At 35.4% G+C, this 19,511-nt stretch overlaps 1 protein-coding gene across 3 annotated transcripts in view; it reads left to right on the forward strand.

Moving 5' to 3' along the window:
- LOC149570711 (uncharacterized) overlaps window positions 1-12,524 on the forward strand; it is a 277,096-nt gene extending 264,572 nt beyond the window's left edge. For all 3 annotated transcript variants that reach the window (XM_089823243.1, XM_089823244.1, XM_089823242.1), the window contains 2 exons: window positions 11,169-11,352; window positions 12,144-12,524. In XM_089823243.1, coding sequence (XP_089679369.1) covers window positions 11,169-11,352; window positions 12,144-12,315 — 356 coding nt within the window. In that variant the 3' untranslated portion in view covers window positions 12,316-12,524. The remainder of the gene's footprint in view (window positions 1-11,168; window positions 11,353-12,143) is intronic.
- The last annotated feature ends 6,987 nt before the right edge of the window (window positions 12,525-19,511 follow it).

Below are 19,511 nucleotides of genomic sequence, written 5' to 3' on the forward strand. Positions count from 1 at the left end.
TATATATTCTCGCTTCCTATCGGGCTACCAAGCAGACAGCTCTCTTCAGAATACCGATTAGGGAGATCCGCTGAAGGAGTTTAAGAATATCATGTTTTGTCTTTTCTAGTTAAATTTTGATTACAAGACAGATTTATTTACCAACATATCTGCCAATATAGATGAGACTTGTGCTCTTCTGAAATTTGTATTCTTCTGACATTTATATTTTTCTTAATTTCGTCTATAGTCAATACTTACACTGCTCAGATTATCGCCACATCTTTTGGATTATTGTATAGCCACAGATTTATCAGTCGCTTATCGATTGCATTCAAACACTGTCAAAGGTTCATGAACATTAATTAATATAGATACTGTCAAAAATTCATGCTGTGCGCTGCTGTTCATCAGTATGATTACTTTTCTTAGGTATTTACTATAAAAGGAACCTGTGCAATAAATATCAGTCTACAAACAAAGTATTCTGACTGCCTGTTTATCAGCATCTACAATCTCTCTGTCATTACGTTTCTAGCCTATATGAGGTTTCGTGCTTTCTGGCATTGATCTAATCGAGACTGTCTTCTATCATTATTGGAATTCATTATCTCCAGCAAGTACTACCTCTCAAACAAATGAGAGAGATAATAATTAGCTTCCGAATAAGCACAAAGTATAAGGGAAGACAAGAATCTACACTCGAGTCTGGAAACCTTTAGAATACGTCAACTTAGAAACTCTATTTCTTATCTATCTATTCTTGCATCTGTTCATTTGAGAAGTCATACCCTGTATAGTATCAATTCCAACAAATTAAGATTTTTTTCAATATATTCCAGCATTCAGGGATATCAGTATCAAGATGTTGCTAAAGAAGTAATTTTTAAGAATACTGATAATCGCTATTGCCCAAAGCTAAGAGGAGTAGAGGGAGTAAAGTCTTACCAAGTCGCACCCCCTCATATTCATATCATTTTTACATACAAGGAAATGATGTGCAAGCTAGGAGTCACAGGCTCTTCTCATATTGAATCCATTATTTGAACATTGAAGAAACAAAATGGATCATGCTTTCCCTGCATGAGATTAAGTGTTGCATTGAAAAAATTAAAATTAAAATGAATAAAAATTATATTTATATATATATATATATATATATATATAAACCTGCAGTGAACGTGTAAAGAGGATCTTTTGTGTTAATTGGACAAGAATAAAATCAATGCAGCTAAGATGGGAACTATGTGATCTGGTTTAGTAATGTTTGCCAACAGGGATGACAATGATCATGCATACATACAATGCGATCACTGACAGATTACAGGCTCACTCCAAAAGCAAATTGGAAGAAATATTCCAACTCTTAAAACAAAATATGAGTATGTGAGATAAAAATACTAAATAGATATAATCTGGTTACAAGATGGTTAGAGAATTATCATCATGATGGAACTGATTGAAAGAAAGACTCTATCCTGACTTTAAGACAAATCAAGTGCTCAACCTGAGATAGATTTATGAAGTTATTGATACACAAATTCAGAGAGATTTCTTATAGGCGAAATGGCACCTCAAGAACCTTTAATAAGTATAACATATCTCAGAGACTATAATATAAGAATTCAGATTAACTATCACTTATGGTATTACTTGGATCAGAAATGAGATCTTAAATGGATAAACATATGAAGAATAGAAACATCAACCCTTATATAGTACATCTCTATACTAAATATAATCCTTTTTTGATTCATATCATAGAGTCAAGTAAGAGGAAAAAGAGGGAGATTGAGAGGGAGACTGACACACACACAAGGATCATCCTGAGAAGACTGAATATGAATATAATTCATCTACAAGTGGAAGTGTTCTCGACTATTTTATGGTTCAAATTAATAATAATGAAGTATGTGGAAATTCTACATTGTTGGGGGGTGAATGATTACCCTAACCAATGTTTCATTCCCCATTGGAGGCATTTTCTTGTTTGATGTATATGGACCTTCATTGGAGCAACTTGTATCAAGAACGTTAATGTGCAGATAAGTATTCATTATCTTTGATTATTATATTTACTTTCTTATTACTTGTAATTCTACACATACTATAAGAGTTATTTTCCTTGATCTTTTCCTCTGTGTGTGAAGTTGATCTTGCAGGAAAAGAAGAATGACACATTAGGTAGCTTATGACAATAACTTAAAAAGAAGTTGTGATCAGGCTGGATAAAGTGAGGCTCTTGAAGAAAATATCTTTGATGATTGAGATTATGAGTCTTCTACATTAAGTGGGAGTATGACACTTCTTCGAAGGCAATGCAGGAGCTAGAAGATTGATACTCAGAGGGAGTCTAGAAATACATGTGGGTGGCTGCATGATGTTGATGGGCCTACTCCTACGTATAACATGAGGAAGTAATGACATATCACCAAGAAATCAGAAAATTGATAGCAGATTCAAAGTGAGTTCGACAGGCATCCTTGGGTAAAGAGAGTTTTTGAGGAAGTAACGAGAGGACCTGACTCCCAGGATCGATGTTCAGAGGGAGAAATTTTGAGATGCAATCCTTTCTAGATAATATCTTCTCTATGAAGAGAAGTTCTAAGTTAATTTCTTTATAATACGCTCTCCTCTATGAGAGAGAAGTGTGAGGTGAAAATCCTTTGTTCCACCCTCTAGTAGCAGCTATGGTGGGTCCACCCTCTAACTTGGTTCATGGTGGATATCATGTGAGTTATTACATGATGTTCTTGTAATTATGTTATGAAAGATGACGATCTTTCATTGATGTATATATTTAGAGGGGAGTTATTGAAGGGTGACGATCTTATCAATAACTGGACCTGTTATCATAACAAACTATATTAAATTGTTGTCCCAATGTGCCAGAAGTTATGATAATGAATATAAGGTAACTATTGTAAGGTGACGATCTTATCAATAGATGACCAACCTTTTAATACCAAAAAGTATTGAAGGTTATTAGTATCATTGTTATAGGTCGGATTCTACCGGACACATTGATATCCATCATGATTATAGGCCGGATCTTGCCAGACATCATGAAAATAATTGGTGTCATTGTTATAGGCCGGATTCTACCGGACACATTGATATCCTTCATGATTATAGGCCGGATCTTGCCGGACATCATGAAAATAATTGGTGTCATTGTTATAGGCCGGATTCTGCCGGACACATTGATATCCATCATGATTATAGGTCGGATCTTGCCGGACATAATGAAAATTATTGGTGTCATTGTTATAGGCCCGATTCTGCCGGACACATTGATATCCATCATGATTATAGGCCGGATCTTGCTGGACATCATGAAAATTATTGGCATCATGGTCATTAGGCCGGATTTCGTAGGACACCATGAAAATTGTTATGGTTCTTCGAGCCGGATATTGCCAGACACCATAACTTAAATCTATTATAGACCACACTTAAAGTGGTATTCAAACTTATATTGAAGTTATAGTAATTGCTTAATTTCCCTCCTTGCTAAAAAGAAAAGTGTTGAGAAATTTAGTCTCATTATGAATTGTAGCAAATTCCATATATAATATATTTGTGTGTTGATGGATTTACGTTGATATTCTTAACTATGCCATTCCAGGAATATCATACTAAGATGATATCTCTTCGTATACTCAAGAACATAATATGTTTTGCATCAATCCTTCCTAACTAAGAGGGAGTGTTAAGTTTGTAGTTATAGTCAGATTGATATGATCATGTGTTTCATTATTAATGATAATATAAATATTCCTATATATATATATATATTATATATATGGTTTGTTATATTATTTTATACTAACTAATGATGTTTAAACCTTGGAGACATGTCTCCTTCTCTCCTACTTATATGAGATCCAAATTTGCATTTGAAATATATCTATAACAATGGCAATATTATTACATTTGCAGACATGATCCATGTTACTTAACAAAGACAACATGCAAAAGGCTAGAGCAAAAATATCGTACGGTATCTTCTAAGACCTACAATAATAGGTGAAGGGGTAATAATCTAGAAGGGGCCCCTACAATAACAAATATTCTAATAGCCTATTGTATGGTCCCCAAATCCATGTAGACATTGTATTCACCGTATAGATGTTGTGTAGGCTTTCCATTATATGACAATGAGTGTAATGGGTTGAGGTTTGATTGGTGATACTAAAAATACAGGGACTTTATAAGGCAACTCTAGAACGGAACACTACAGTGGTATCAGAGTTGGTGATCTTGCCATCCTACTGGGATGATTGAGAGATTTGGTATTTGGATCACACTATGGCATCTAATAGCGATGGAGAGTGGTGGTTGAAGGCACTACACAAGATTGGCAAAGAGCTCAGCAAGGGTGTTAATCTTCAATTAGATATATTGGAAGTATGTTTGTGTAAGGTGAACCAATTACCTTCAATATTTATACAAGTGAATCCTCTCGTTGATTAAGGATGCCTTAAGTCAACCCAAGCTTTTGAGACACCGTGACAAGGAAAAAAGGTTGGCAGTTGGAGCATGTCTCAGTGAGGCCTTGAGAATGTCGGATCCTAAAGCATCGTATGATGATAACACCATGATAGAGATATTGCATTTGATAGTTGACAGCTTTCAGTAGTGACCTTTTTTGTAGGAGATCCACAATATTGGAGAATTGTACAAATGTCAAAGTAACCTCCTCTTAGATCTCGAATTTCAAAATCTGGTCCATGGTATGTTCCATCACTTCTTGGTCACCATCAAGGAAGATCATGATACTAGGATTTTAGTTGCTATGGAGAGTCTTATGATCTCATGCATTGAAGAGATGGATGAGATATCCTAGCCCATCACATCCATGTTATGGGTTGTTTGTAATCTAGAATGTATCCCTTCTATAGCAGCAGATATCAGAAATGTTTTCAAGCATTGTGAAGAAAAACTAATATCTCATTTGAACAAGTGGGAGAAAATGGATGACAACAATAAGGATGATGCATTACATGAAGAGAATGAAAGCATGATTACAAGGTTCCTCCAGAAGGATTTGCTAAATCTTTCTACTACACCAAAATGGGGAGAACGCCTAAAAAATGATGTTACTTGCATGGGTCTTGTGAAGACATGGACGGATCAAGTTGTGACCATCACTAAAGTTGTGCACGAGGTTGTGCCCATCACCAAGGCACTATATGTCATGGAGGTTCTATTAGTTTCCGAGGTTGTGTGCATCATAGAAGTTGTCTATTGTTGAGGCTCAATCTGTTAATGCGGCTGTGTTTGTTTCCGAGGCTATGTCCGTCACTAAGGTTGTGTTTGTTGCTAAGGCTGTATGTCCGTCACTGAAGCTATGTCCATCATCGTGGTCATGTTCGTCGCCAAGGTTGTATGTCCATCATTGTGGTTGTATCTGTTACCATAATCGAGCTTGTTGTCATCACCATCACCTGTCTGTCACCGTAGTTGTCTATTTTTGTCATTATCACCGTGCCCGTCACCATGTCTATCACCGTGCTCATCGTCGTAACCGTCACCATCATTGTGTCCATTGTTGTCACTGTCACCATGTTCATCATCGTCATTGTGTCTGTTATCATCACCGTCATCGTGTCCGTTGGTGAGTCCATCATCATGTCTGTCACGATCATTGTCTCTATCACCATCATTGTGTCTATCACCAAACACAAAGTCTGTGTTCATCGTCAAGCTTTTCGTTGTGCCCGTCGTCATCGTGGAGGTTGTCTCCATCATCATTGTGTGTCAATCATTATAGCTACATCTATCGCCATTGAGACACTGCTCACTGGCGAGGCTCTATCCATTGTCAAGGCTTCAACTCAGAATATACATGCCACCGAGGTTTTATCTATTGCTAAAATTTTGTTGGCCGCTAGGGTACTCTCCATCAAGGCTTTCTCTGTAAAGGCTCCCTTCGCCGAGGTACCCATGGTCAGGGTTTCCTTCACTAAGTTACTCTCCGTTGAGGTTCCCTTCACTGAGGCTCCCATCATCGCGCCACCCTTTGCCAAGGCACCTGTTGTCGAAGTACTCACAGTCGAGACCCCTTTGTCGACATTCTCACCACCAAGGCTCTCTTCATTGATGTTTTGTCCGTTAGGAATATAATAGTTGTCATTGTGATTGTATCAGTGGCTAAGTTTGTGCCAGCATCGACGTTTGTGTGTATGAGTATACCCAAAGAGATTTTTGAACATAATGATGTGAAAGATTTCCACGTTTTGTGTCATTGGGATCATGTTGAAGGGCACGCCAATTTTTATATCAAAGTGGCGCAGTGGACCCCTAATGATAGTGTGGTACAAGGGAGGTTTGATGACAATTCACTCATCTTGCCTGCGTGCTTGGTTTGGGATCCTGGTGTTGACAACAAAACCAATGTTGAAGTGAACACCCATAATGCTCTCACTGTGTGGGATGAGAGAAAGGCTGCTAATTTACAAGAGAGCATGGGCAATAATCTCGAGTCACATAAATGGAATCATGAACTGAGAGAATGGGGCAAAGGTTGTTTACAAGAACAATTGCTACCGGTGATTGATGATGGAGTCTATGCGCTAGTCGTGCTCAAGGCATGTATAATTGCAATCTTTCTGTGTGAGGCACTTTTGCACGAAAGCAACAAGGTCTGCCTAAGTTATGGGTTTTTAGAAGAGATTGATGAACATGATGACATCAATGTATTTTATGATCAACATCTTTGGGATCCTGGGGACTCAGGACACGACAATATTTATATGAAAGTGGTGTAGTGAAAGTTTAATGGCAATGTGGTGCTATGGATGTAATGTTCCTCCAAATCTATCTTAATAAAGATAGAAAAATAAGAATAACTTATTAATTATTCGTTATTAGTTCCACAACTTCAAAACTAATATAAAATAATTAATTATTCTAAGTTAAATAATACCATTTTCATTTTGTGGTCTAGCTGTTAAATTTTGGATTAATTAATTATTTCCAGTTGGGCAATTCTGGAAGTTTACGGAACTTCCACCTTAATTCTTCCTAGATAAATATTGGTCATGAACGATGAAGAAGGCATGGAGTGAATTATTGAATCAGTGAAGATTTTCGAAGGTAGCTTTATTACTTTCGTCAACTTTCAGTTGACCTAGTGGAAGGCAGAATGGTATATTTCTAGAGTTCTTCCAATATATCTATTTCACTCATTCATGCATCTATGGAATGTGGAATTGGATGCTTAACCAAACGATGACTGGGGGATTGTCAGAACAATCTACTAAAAGGAAATATTCATGAAATCAGAGTCGAATCCCGCCAAGCTAAGTCTGGAGAATGCAAGAGATTCTATCTTCTAACTTAGAAGGAATTATATATTCCAGAAAAATACAGAATCATTAATTTGTGTGTAGCGTCAGGAAGGACAAACACTTGTTTGGGCAACAGAAGAATCAAGGGTGATCAAAAATATTTCCCACTAAGCATTTCTCTATAGCGGTAGAAGATTCACATACGGTGGAAGAAGAAGTCAGAGTTCATTACGTGCAATTTGTTTTGTCTCCATCCAACCCAACAAAGGAACTCTAGGTGTGGCACTATCAATATGGTTTTTGGAAGATGCTGAACCAGATAATGAAGATTTCAATCGTCTATCTTTGACCTGAATCAAATACCTATTTGCGGCATTGGCTGGGTTAAGGCAACAATACAAGTGCACTATTTGCATTAGCATTATCTCATATGAACAAAAAGAACTTAAAGAATCAATATTTTTTGTCCAACTGTTAGACTTCAAATTGAAGAAACTGTATTCTAGTGAACTAAGTTCATTATTAAAAGGAAACATTTTTTTCCAACAATCATAATTGTATAAATACAAGAATCGCACTCATGATTTCCATGATAAATAGACTAGAGATTAGCATTCTTAAGTATACAATAACATCTTTGTATGAAATTATTTCTAGAGTTGCACTCAGAAACCTATTCAAAATCTTGGGATTTTACAGTGGAGGATTGATGTCATTTCACTCGTCTCCCTTGCACATTTGATTTGGAAACCTGGAGTTGTTGGCATTTCGTTTGATGATGGATTTCTTGAGGGCAAGCAGTCTTTGGTCAGCAAGGATTTGTCATGTCCCAAATTTTAATGTAATGATTTAATTTAATTAATTAATTAATTGGTCCCAAAATTTAAATAATATAATAAAAGGACCTTTAATTAGTTACTTTAATTAATTAATATGGGGCCGAAGTTAATAATCTGTATTATTGGTTCTGATTGATTTAGTATATCTTGGACCCATTTTTATTCAATTGTTTTCGTAGGTGTGGCTATCGGCTATCTTTGTAAACCCTCGGGAAGTTCCTCCGAAGAGTGTTTAAGCATGGCATGTAGGTAGTAGTTGGTATGTGATTTTGATTATTCTTCTTTGTACTGCAAATTCCAATTGGGATTCTTTGTTGTTCACCATTTTGGAAGTGAAAGATCTTCCCTACTCGGCTATTCCCATTTCAGTGAGATTCAACCCTCACCCTACACTGTCTTGGTATTACTTCCTCGTGTCTAGCAAATTCGCACACTATCTTCATTTGCAATTATAAATATTGTTCGGTGAAGCTCTATCTTGACAATTATCTGTCTTGGTTTTGTGTGATTGGCAAATATCATCTTCATATCACTAAATTTGCATCACGGAAGTTACACAATATTCCCCCCCGTTATTGACAATTCATCGGTCTAGACCTACATGTGTGATAGGAGACTACCTGAAGCATGGGACTACCCGAAGCATTGAGGAAGACTACTTGAAGCATAAAGAAAGACTACCCGAAGCACTGGGGGAGAACTACCTTAAGCACTAGCTACCTGAAGCATTGAGGAAGACTACCGAAGCATTGAAAAGGACTAGCCGAAGCATTGAGGAAGACTACCTGAAGCATTGGGAAAGACTAACCGAAGCACTGAGGGAATACTGCTTGAAGCACTGAGGGATACTACTTGGAGCACATGACAAGACTGCATGAAGCATACTACGGGATGTTGTTGGAAAGCTGGAAAATAAAGTGACAATGAAAACAACACACAAAAGGCTAGAGAAAAAACACCGTACGGTGTCTTCTAACTGAAACACAAACGTATTCCTAAAGCACAAACATTCTAATAGCCTATCGTACAGTCCCCAAACCCATATAGACGTTGTATTCACCGTACAGATGTTGTGTAGGCTTTCCATTATAAGGAAATGAGTGTAACGGGTTGAGGTTTGATTGGCAATACTAAAAATACAGGGACTTCATAAGGCAACTCTAGAACGGAACACGACAGGGTGTAATTTCTTACAAGGAAGGCTCAATAAATTAGCACAAAATTCCAGAGAGGGTGCCAAATTTGGGAGAAACAATTGGCATCATTCACACTGCAGATTTCAGTGATCTCCAGATGTTTTTGGGTCTGCTTTTTACCAGCAGAAGTATAGTAGTGATTTGTTCACTTTTTTCCGGGCATGCATGTGTATGAAAAGACTTCGTTGTGTAATGAATAAAGATGATATACTGTGTTCAGCTCCATATAATAATCTCGTTTTCAGATTTCAGTATTTCTATGTTTTCATGCATTTTCTATTTGTAAAAACCTCTCAAAAACACAATAAAATACAAAACAAGAAAACACAAAAACATGCACTGCCAGTTTCAGAAGTTGGAGCCCATTGGGTTCTTACACTGATGTAAAAAGTGCTGATGTAAAAGAGAACTCCTATAACACCCCAAATAGAATCCAAAGTCATGAACAAACCCACCCAACTTGTAACAACAGCAATGTACCTTGATGAGTGATGAATATGAAAACAGGCGCATGTCTGAAATTGCACTGATAGACACTACTGCAGGTCAAAGTAGCAAGGAATATACCCAAAATTCTTACCAACACACACCCAAACTGCAACTTCACTTGAAATGCTTGAAGTTAACTCCAAAAGCATTCCCAAACATCAATAAAGGATAGATACAGAAGTCTGTTATAGAAATCGGACATACACAAGTCTGAAACAATATTCATACTTCTCTCCACTAAATTAAAGAATCAGGATGGAGTGACTCCACACCAAGTTAATTACACCCTTAGAAACTTGGTGCTTTAATTAGTATATCTTGTGCCTTCCATTAGATGTATTGGCCAAAAAAATAACAGTATGACCAGCTTATTTAATAGAAGTCTTGTAGCTTGCAAGATGAGGAAAAGCAATTTCCAATAGCAGTTAAAATTATGATAATGTACCACATGTAACCAGCAAAGTGGTATGGCTTGAAATTGAGATAATAAAACCCCAACAGGAATATAACTCCGTCAATCACCTGCCTATCACATCAAACTCTAGCAACACTAAAAGCTGAAAGAGATAAACAGTGCAAAGATCTTGAAACTCTATATTGGAGCCCAATGGTGATCTATGTATGAAATGACTTAGATATCTAGACTGGGTTTTCATCCTTGAAACCAGCAACCCGCAACTCCAAGAGGTTTTTCGTTCTTCAGAAGCCTTGCAACAATATAAGTTCATTCCACCAACATAACAATAGCATTCACAAGTCTAATCGTGCAAATAAGCCCTCAAGCTCCTTTTAAAACGTTTCTCAAAGAAAATAGCCAATTAAAAAATATAATAATTTATTATTATGTGCAAAGTCACCCATTTAGAAAAAAATCCTGTTAGTTTTCATGTGAAAAGTCACCCAAGTAGGCATCCAATTTAAAACACATCCTAAAGCCTTTCCAATGAGGTTTTACACTAAACTGTTGTCTTATTTCCAACATTAGATAACGTAAGTGAATCAATTAAATAATAACTCAAAGCTGACTCAAGTTGTGGAAAGCATCCAAATGACATAATTATGCAATTCTAATCATACCACAAAGATACCAGAGTCATAGTACAATGAACCGAAGGTCGAAGCTTATTTTACTTTTTTAATTGTCATGTTTCCTTTGATCTACTCTTGTTGCCAAAAGATTATACATATGTTATGATTGCTTTGTTCTATAAACTGATTATTTCTCATTGATTGCTTGTTTTACTTCAATTTCTGTCTAATTAAACTTAGTGCAGTAATAGTTAGTGAATTCCACGGGAACACAGCCAAGTACTTGAAGCTTCCTAATACAACCTGATATTGGTGTTGGCCCCATACATGTCCCTTTGCAGATGGAAGACAAAACATCCCTTATCATTTAGCAACTGCAGAATTTACAAAGAGACGAATTTTAGATGCTCATGCCATTGTGGAGATGAATACAAATTTCTCGCTTTTTCCACGGAATAAATTGGGAATCATTCAATCAGTCATTCTCAGTGCACTCCACAAGTATTTCCCAAAAATATTTGGACCGTAAGTTAATTTTCTCTTTTGATAATACAGTTTTGTGGAATTCATTTCTCATGTACTTCTACTTTCATGGATTGTATAATATATGCAAGTAAGAATTCAGATTTTCAGAAGAAAGGAATAATCCATAGCTTGAACTAGCCTTTTACATCTTTTATAAAATCCAGGTTTAGAATATCCTTATATTCTGGTTTTAGAATCTTTGGGTACTGTTTCATTTTATTTCATGATATTGTGAACTTTCTATATGCACAGTTTCTGATTGATTGATATGCTTCAGGGGAAAAGGTAACTGTTAGGTACAATCAAGAATAACAAATTGTAATTCTTAGTAACCATCTTGTGTTGATGGTTATTCACTTATATGTTCTTGTTATGTACGCTGATGTGATATGGAAATTGTCATTTCATCGTACATTTTGGGAAATAGAATGCCTCGGAGGAAATTCTTTAACATGAAATTAATAAATTTAATTGTAATGCAATATCCATATTTCAATTTAATAAATAGTATTAAAGTTTTGACTGGGGTCGACCACAAAAATGTTGATTTCTAACACCCCAACAAAGGGATATGAGTGGAAATCAAAAGATGCTAAGTTCTTGTGAGATTTGAATATCAGAAGCAAGAAGAGCTCTTCAAGTGAAATCAGAACTATTTTATGCTCATTGATGGCCATTGACCCCTTGCACCAGTGGCATTGCTCAACTATGGCGGATTTTATTGGGAATTTGTATAAAAGCTGAAAAAAATCATTGTTCACATGATCTAACATTGGTTGTGTTACTTACAGGACGGCACATCAACTTTTGTGGACAGAAACTCCCTACAGCAAAATCAGGACTAAGAAACACAAGGAAGATATATTTTTCTACAGCATAATCATTGTTTTAGGCTTGCTTATTGCCTTGGGTGGTGTATTCATGCTTAAGAAATTAATCACTGCTAAATCCATAATTCATTAGCAGATCTTTTAACAGTTTTGTGCTTAAGTTTCACTTACCACATCAGGGATGATCCATCACAATGCTAATTTGTTTTAGTCTGGAAAGCCTGAATGAATAAAAGAAAAACATATAAATTGAAATTTAAGTTCCTTGGTTATACTCAATTATAAATATAATTGTTATGCATAAGAAAATGATTTATAAAACGATGTTAAAATTTGAAATTAGCTATTGCTATAACTGATGTGATTAGCTAAGTATTGTAGTTGTATAATGGGATTCATTAGTCAAAATGTTGTAGTAGTGCAATGGAATTAATTAATTAACAGGTATTTATTATTACAAATCAACCTTAACTCGGTAAGACAGCTTTCAAATTCATTTGTAATAGCCAATAGCTTTTCTCTACTCTTTGGACTCTCCCCTCCAACCATGGAAGATCTATATATAGTTCTGTGTTGTGAAGATTTAGAGCCCCATGGGAATAGAAGAAAAAAACTGGCTCAATTGCACTTCAAATAAAGCATGTTACCCAAAGTTGACAACTTTTTGTAATGATGTGCCATGATGGGATGAGGTAATTAATAAATTGTGTGCGTATTATTCAGTGTTACAAGGCTCAGAATTAGCCCAAATTCAGCAAGCTGATTTTTGACTGACTCAGACTCAGCACCTAAATTGGCACAAACTCAAAAAATTGAAAAGTACAAGAAATTCAGATATTTTTATAAATAAACTTGTTTCATTTGCCCTTTAGTAAAGAAAGACACAATAACATCATCGAATAGAAGCTACTGTGATTTCATAAGTATATACAAAAAATCAAATTTTGACACTATAGATTGTAGAGAAGGTAAGTGTTGGCATTTTCTGGCACCGTTAGCCCATCAAAGATAACCGATCTAAGATACTTCATAATGGGCTAATTTGTCTTGTTTTCCACAGAGGTGGCTAACTCAACGTGTTTTCTACACAAAGTTGAGAATGATACATCAGTGTGTTTTAACTTTTCCTATTGACAAGACAAATGTTGATAGGAGTCCTTGGGTCTTTTAGATAAAAGAATGCACTTACATCAATGTGAGATCCTTGGGATCTCTCCAATGAGTGTCTCGGTGGGAAGTATAGTCTATGGTCAAAGGGAAGCCTTAGGAGGTCTCTCTGATAATTCTCATTGGAGCGACATATTCATATCAGTGAAACATGCATCTCCTTTGTTTCTTTTGGTTAAGATGACTTAAGGGCTTCGGGAAGATGCTGCATTTGATCTCTCTGATTTGTTTTGAGGCCCGATCGACGTGTTTTTTCCATTGACATTTTTGTAATCAGCAATCTAGTTTAACTTCCAATGACAATGACATGCCTGAGGATTGAGAATTCATTGCCCTGTTGCCTTCAGCAACTAGTTTGCAATGGTATCAAATCAAAACATGCACTCCATTATTATTTAACATTTATAGGTGCATTCTTCTACAACAGAGAGACAAATTATGCCATCCCATTTGCCAGGGATTGGTTCTTTTCTTTCTTGGCTAACAAGTGCATTCATTTGGGCATTTTGTCACTTCATGATGTAAATGCTCATAGAATCAGATTTCATATGATTTTATCCTTTATGCTTATTGTCCTACAACCTAATTCATTGCAAAATTCGAGTTATGCCTGATCTATAAAACCATTTTTCATACGTATTTTTGTGATACTCTGGCTTTTTTGCGATGACTTTGTTCTACAACAATAAGTTTGCTTTGCCTTACATTAATAAAAAATATTTCTTGCATTTTCTTGCCTTATGTTGATTGTTTATTTTCTATCTTTTTGGTTTTTATGTTGTGACTAACATGCTCATAATTGTTGTATCATTGCAGCATCTCATTGGTTCTAACTTGTGTATGAGCCCTTAGGGAATAGATTAGGGGTTGTAGCGTAGATTTTGTGACGAGTTTTTAGCATACCCAATCAGAGAAAAAATCAAATCACTTTCAAGAACATCCCTTGGTCGACCAATATAAATTTGTTAGATAACTGAGAAGGGGGGGGGGGTTGGGTTGGGTTGGGTTGAATTAGTTTTATCAGTCATCCTACAGGCCTTTAAAACACTTTGGAACCAACTCAAACACTTTATACTTTTAGATCATTAACTCAGTAACCATGTAAAACTCATCAAGATAAACAGATATAATCATTACTTCAAATTGTTAACTCATTGTTCCTAGTATATACTAAGTATTAGATAAATATTTTAGTTCATACTGAGTTGCAACAATAAGCATAAAACATGAAATAAACATCCACACAAATTTGACACAAGTATTTAAAGTGGAAACTCTACCAAGGGAAAAACCACCTGGGACTGACAACCCAAAAATTTCACTCTTTTGAAGTGAGCTCTATTAGGAGCCAGCCTTGTAAAAGGTTACATACACATTTTTAATGTGACCTTGTTAGAGGATTTTTACCAAAGATCATTTAGACCTTCTCACTCCTTGACATTTCTAAAGAATAGTTTGCTCCAAAGGACTTACAAAGTATTACTATTGAATGCTACCATATATGATTTCTCAAGACTGTTAGGTCCACTCGGTTAAGAGATTTTTCTGGCTACAGTGGTTAGAAAGTAATAGTGAAACTAATATGCTAGGTTTTAGCATTGCCTTTCTTGATTAGATCTCTACTTTTCTCTGTCTCTTCCTTTTGATTCCTTTTTGGCTAATTCAAGCACTTCACACATCAACTTAGCACTTTACTTGCTTGATCTTAACAATGCAGCTCTTCTCGGTTATCCTCTTTCTTCTTCTTTGCCATAATCACCCTTGACACAATCAACAATAGTAAACTTTGCAATCATCCCTTAATTGTTAGATCTACATCAAGTTCAAATTCATTGAATCTAGACACCCGGGTTACCTCCTTGAACTTTGTGCTCTATTTTAAAATAGCAATTCTCCTTCATTAGATCATCATTGAGTTTTTCTAGTCGTTGATCTCATAACTAACTTCGTCCTTATCTTCAAATCTTCTCAAACATTCTTTATTTTCATCACATGTCAGCCTCAAATTAAATCTTTTCTAAACTCTTTCATGTTGGTCATATTCAGTTGACACTGAAATTACTTGGTTAACACTAGACTTCATCACTTCTTCATCAAGTGCTTGGTGAAAATTGTAGTAGTTTAGTTAATAATATAGTTCTTCATTCGCCAACCAAATTGTCTTTCTTATAAATGATTTCAAAATTTCCTGTAAAACAACCAAACCAACATTATATTGTCATAATCCAACTCATGCAAGTGCCCATTGAATACCATTCTCTTATCAACACTTGCATCATTTTACTTTCTTCAAATCCTCTTCATCAATCAAATGATATGGAACTCTACTAAATTAACATAATGTCTCACCATTTAAGGATTTATTAGTAGCATTAATAGCATTATTGTTATGACTATTTCACATACATTAATAGCATTATTAGTTGGGGCTAACAATATCCCCCTTTGGCATTAATGGCAACACATAAATACATAAGATATTACATTACATAACATTAGATTATGAAACAAATAGGCTATCATCAAATACAAACATCTTCAGCTCCCAGACTTCATTCAAGTTCTCTACAATCTTCATGAACTTTGTTATCAAGTTCTTTGTTTGATCTACAACAATATACTTTTTTGTTCAAGAGCATCTTCAACATCTTGACAACTTGTAGAACTCCCTCTTTGACTTATGTTCATGCATCTCTTCTTGTTTGGTTCTATCTCTCTCAACACTCCATCCATTGTTATTTTTTTCATATATGCTCACTCATTCTCCTCTTTAGCCATTCACTCCTCTTTACTAATCTTTCTCCCCCTTTGTTACTAGTTCATTTTCATCCTCTTCACATATTCTCTCTTATTTACTGATATTCTCCCCCTTGTTTCATACTCTTCCCCCTTTGACACCAATGCCCAAGGTAACTATAAGTTCCAAAGAGAAAATTATAAAACGTTCTAGTTATACTGTGTGCCTTGCATGTACTTGTTTACATCTATTTCATTACAATCCTTTTCACAACTTGAGAATTGCTCCTAAAGTGTGAACTCTTGCATCAACTCCACAAAGATATATATGTTCATCCATGATTTTTTGCAACATGCATTCTTGCTCAGTGAATCTTGGATTGGAGCAAGATCCCTAACTTACCTTGTAGATACTCAAAAGTGTCCTTAGGTAGTGGCTTAGTGAAAATATTTGTAATGTGCTCCTTAGACTTCACATACTACAGTCTCGCTTGCTTCTCTTGTACGTGTTTCCTCAAGTAGTGATACTTGATAGATGTATGCTTAGTTTTTGCATGCATCACAAGATTCTTTAAAATGTTAATTACACTTGTGTTATCACAATAAATAGTAACAAGCTCGGTAACTTCTTCTTGCATTCCTTCCAATAGTTGTTTAATCCAAAAAATATTTGAGCAATTAATTGCAGCAACAACATACTCAACATTAGTTGTATATAGTGATATAAAATTTTGTTTCTTGCTTGACCATGCAATCAATCTTTCTCTAAAAAAGAAAGCTTTACCACTAGTACTCTTTCTGTCATTTACATTTCTAGCTCAGTCAGCATCAGTATAACTCTTAGTTCAAAATTACCTTCTTGTTTGTACCATAGTTCGTAGTCTTTTGTTCCTTTTAGGTATCTCAATATCATATTTGTTGTACTCATATGTGTTTCCTTAGGATTAGAGGGAAATCTTGCAACCATACCAACTATATGTGCAACATCAGGTTTGATATGCACAACAATATGTAACTTCCCAATCATTGATCTGTATTGTGTCTCATTTTCTATGGCAATATAGTCTTAGATAATTTGCAATTAGTGACCATAGGTGTACCAACTAGCTTTGACTCATCCATACCAAATGTCTTCAAGATCTCCTTAATGTGCTTTGATTGAGTCACATATATACCACCTTTTGTTTGATGAACTTGTAAACTAATGAAAAACTTAATCTCACCAAAAATAAACATCTCAAATTCCTTACTCAATTGATCAACAAAAGATTTAAACAACAAATCATTTCCACCAAATATTATATCATAAACAAATATCTCAACAATTAGTACTTTATCTCCAGCTTCACTTTTCAAGTTCAAATTATTGTTCTCATGTATTCTAACAAATCTAATCTTAATCAAATATGAATGAAATCTTTTATACCATGTTCTCAGTGCTTGCTTCAATCCATATAGAGCTTTGTTTAGTTTACATGCCAAATGCTTCTAATTTGGTTCCACAAATCCTTTAGGTTATTCAATATATATTTCTTCTACTAGTATTCCATTCAAAATTGTAGACTTGACATCCATTTGATGGACTTTGAATTTCTTGTAAGCAACATATGCAAGTAGAGTTATGATTCCTTCCAATTTGGCTACAAGTGCAAAAGTCTCTCCATAGTAAATTCCTTCTTCTTGGTCATAACCTTTACAAACTAATCTAACTTTGTTCCTCACAACTCCTTTCTCATTCAATTTGTTTCTGAAAATCCACTTGGTTCCAATTACATTCTTGTCTTTAGGTCTAGGTACAAGTGTTTGTGTATTGTTCTTCTCAACTTGATCTATCTCATCATTCATAGCATTGGTCCAATCATCATTATCAAGTGCACCATTCACAATTCTAGGCTCAAATTCAGCAATCAAATATGTATTATTCTTCAACTTACTTTTTGTCATAACTCTAGCACTCTTGTTCTTCTAAAGGGTTCCTTTTAACATATTTTGATAAGACAAGTTCAACTCTCTGATCTCCAACATTATCATCACTCGGTTGGGGCTCAATATTTTGCTCAGGTTATTTTGTCTATAGCTTGGGTACTATAGGAAATTTCTCAATAGCCCTCTGTTGTTGCTCAATGGCTTTCTGTTGTTGCTTGGTATACCATTGAAATTACTTAGTTTGGTGCTCAAGTACTATACCAAGTCCATCTTCATATACATAAACAAACATGTAATCATCAGGTTCCTTCTTGCTCTTCCCATCATTCTTATTACAAACTCATCAATTCTAACATTTGCACTTTCAATCATTGTGTCATTCACCTTATTCAAACATTTGTAAGCCTCATTCCTAGTAGAATCACCTAGGAATATACCTTCATCACCTTCAAAATCAAAGTTCCAATTTCTTGCATCTATATGAATATAGCACCTACGTCCAAATATTTTGAAATAACTTACAATAGGTGTATGACCGTTCCAGAGTTCATATGGTGTCTTGTTTGTTACTTTTTTAAACTGAACTTGGTTGAGGGTATAAATAGAAATGCTTATGGCTTCCCTTCGGAACATTTGTGCAACTTCTTTTTCAATTAGCAATGTTTTGGCTGTTAGCCATATTATGAGTTGCCATAGTTTGAACTTTTCCTAAGTTGCCTATCTAGTCATCGAAGCTTCTCATTGTCATTTCATGTTCTCCTGATCATCAAAAACATTGCACAAAGTCACCCGAAGCTTCATGTCTTTCCTCGTCTTTGTCCAAACCTCTTTGAACCACTTTGAACTAAGGTTCAAAGTATTTCAACCGAAGGTTTTTATCCTAACCTTTGTTTCCTGCAAGTAATTCACACAAGACTTTGGAATGTTCATTTGAACCACTTCAAACCCCTTTGAAGCTTGGTTCGAAGCAGTTCAAATTGGTTCTATAACTAAGGCCCTTCAGCAAAATTGATTGTGGGTTGGTGAAATCACTAGGTTCACTTGGCATGAATTATCACGTCAGGAGGTAATCATTCAAAGGGGGTGCCTTAATTTCAAGCATGGGAAATGCCATCATGACTTAAATTGAAAAATCTTTTTGCCAAAGGAAACATTGGGTGTTACATAAAGCTAATCATTGTCAAGACAACCGCAAAAAGGAGCTACTTCATAAAAAGTTCACGTCAAAAGATTTTGAATGTGTGAACTTAGTCGCAATTGATCTGTCTTGAATGCCTCATTATGAGGTTGTACTTTTGCATGTAAGTTCTCTTTTCCTTAAAAAGAGTGTGGTCTTTCTTTTGGTTTACCATGCGAAAAGGTATTTGGAGGAGGAGCTACTAAGAGACAAGAAAAGAAGTTATTTTCTCAGTGAGTTGCAGGTGAGAACACAAAAAAGCATTCCTTTGTTCTACTATTTATGTGCATTTCAAAAATAAAATGAGTTTGAGCCTTGTTTTT

The sequence above is a fragment of the Cupressus sempervirens genome, chromosome 3 (genome assembly GCF_028749045.1).
Source record: "Cupressus sempervirens isolate cs-2001-9-10 chromosome 3, ASM2874904v1, whole genome shotgun sequence".
Taxonomy (NCBI): domain Eukaryota; kingdom Viridiplantae; phylum Streptophyta; class Pinopsida; order Cupressales; family Cupressaceae; genus Cupressus; species Cupressus sempervirens.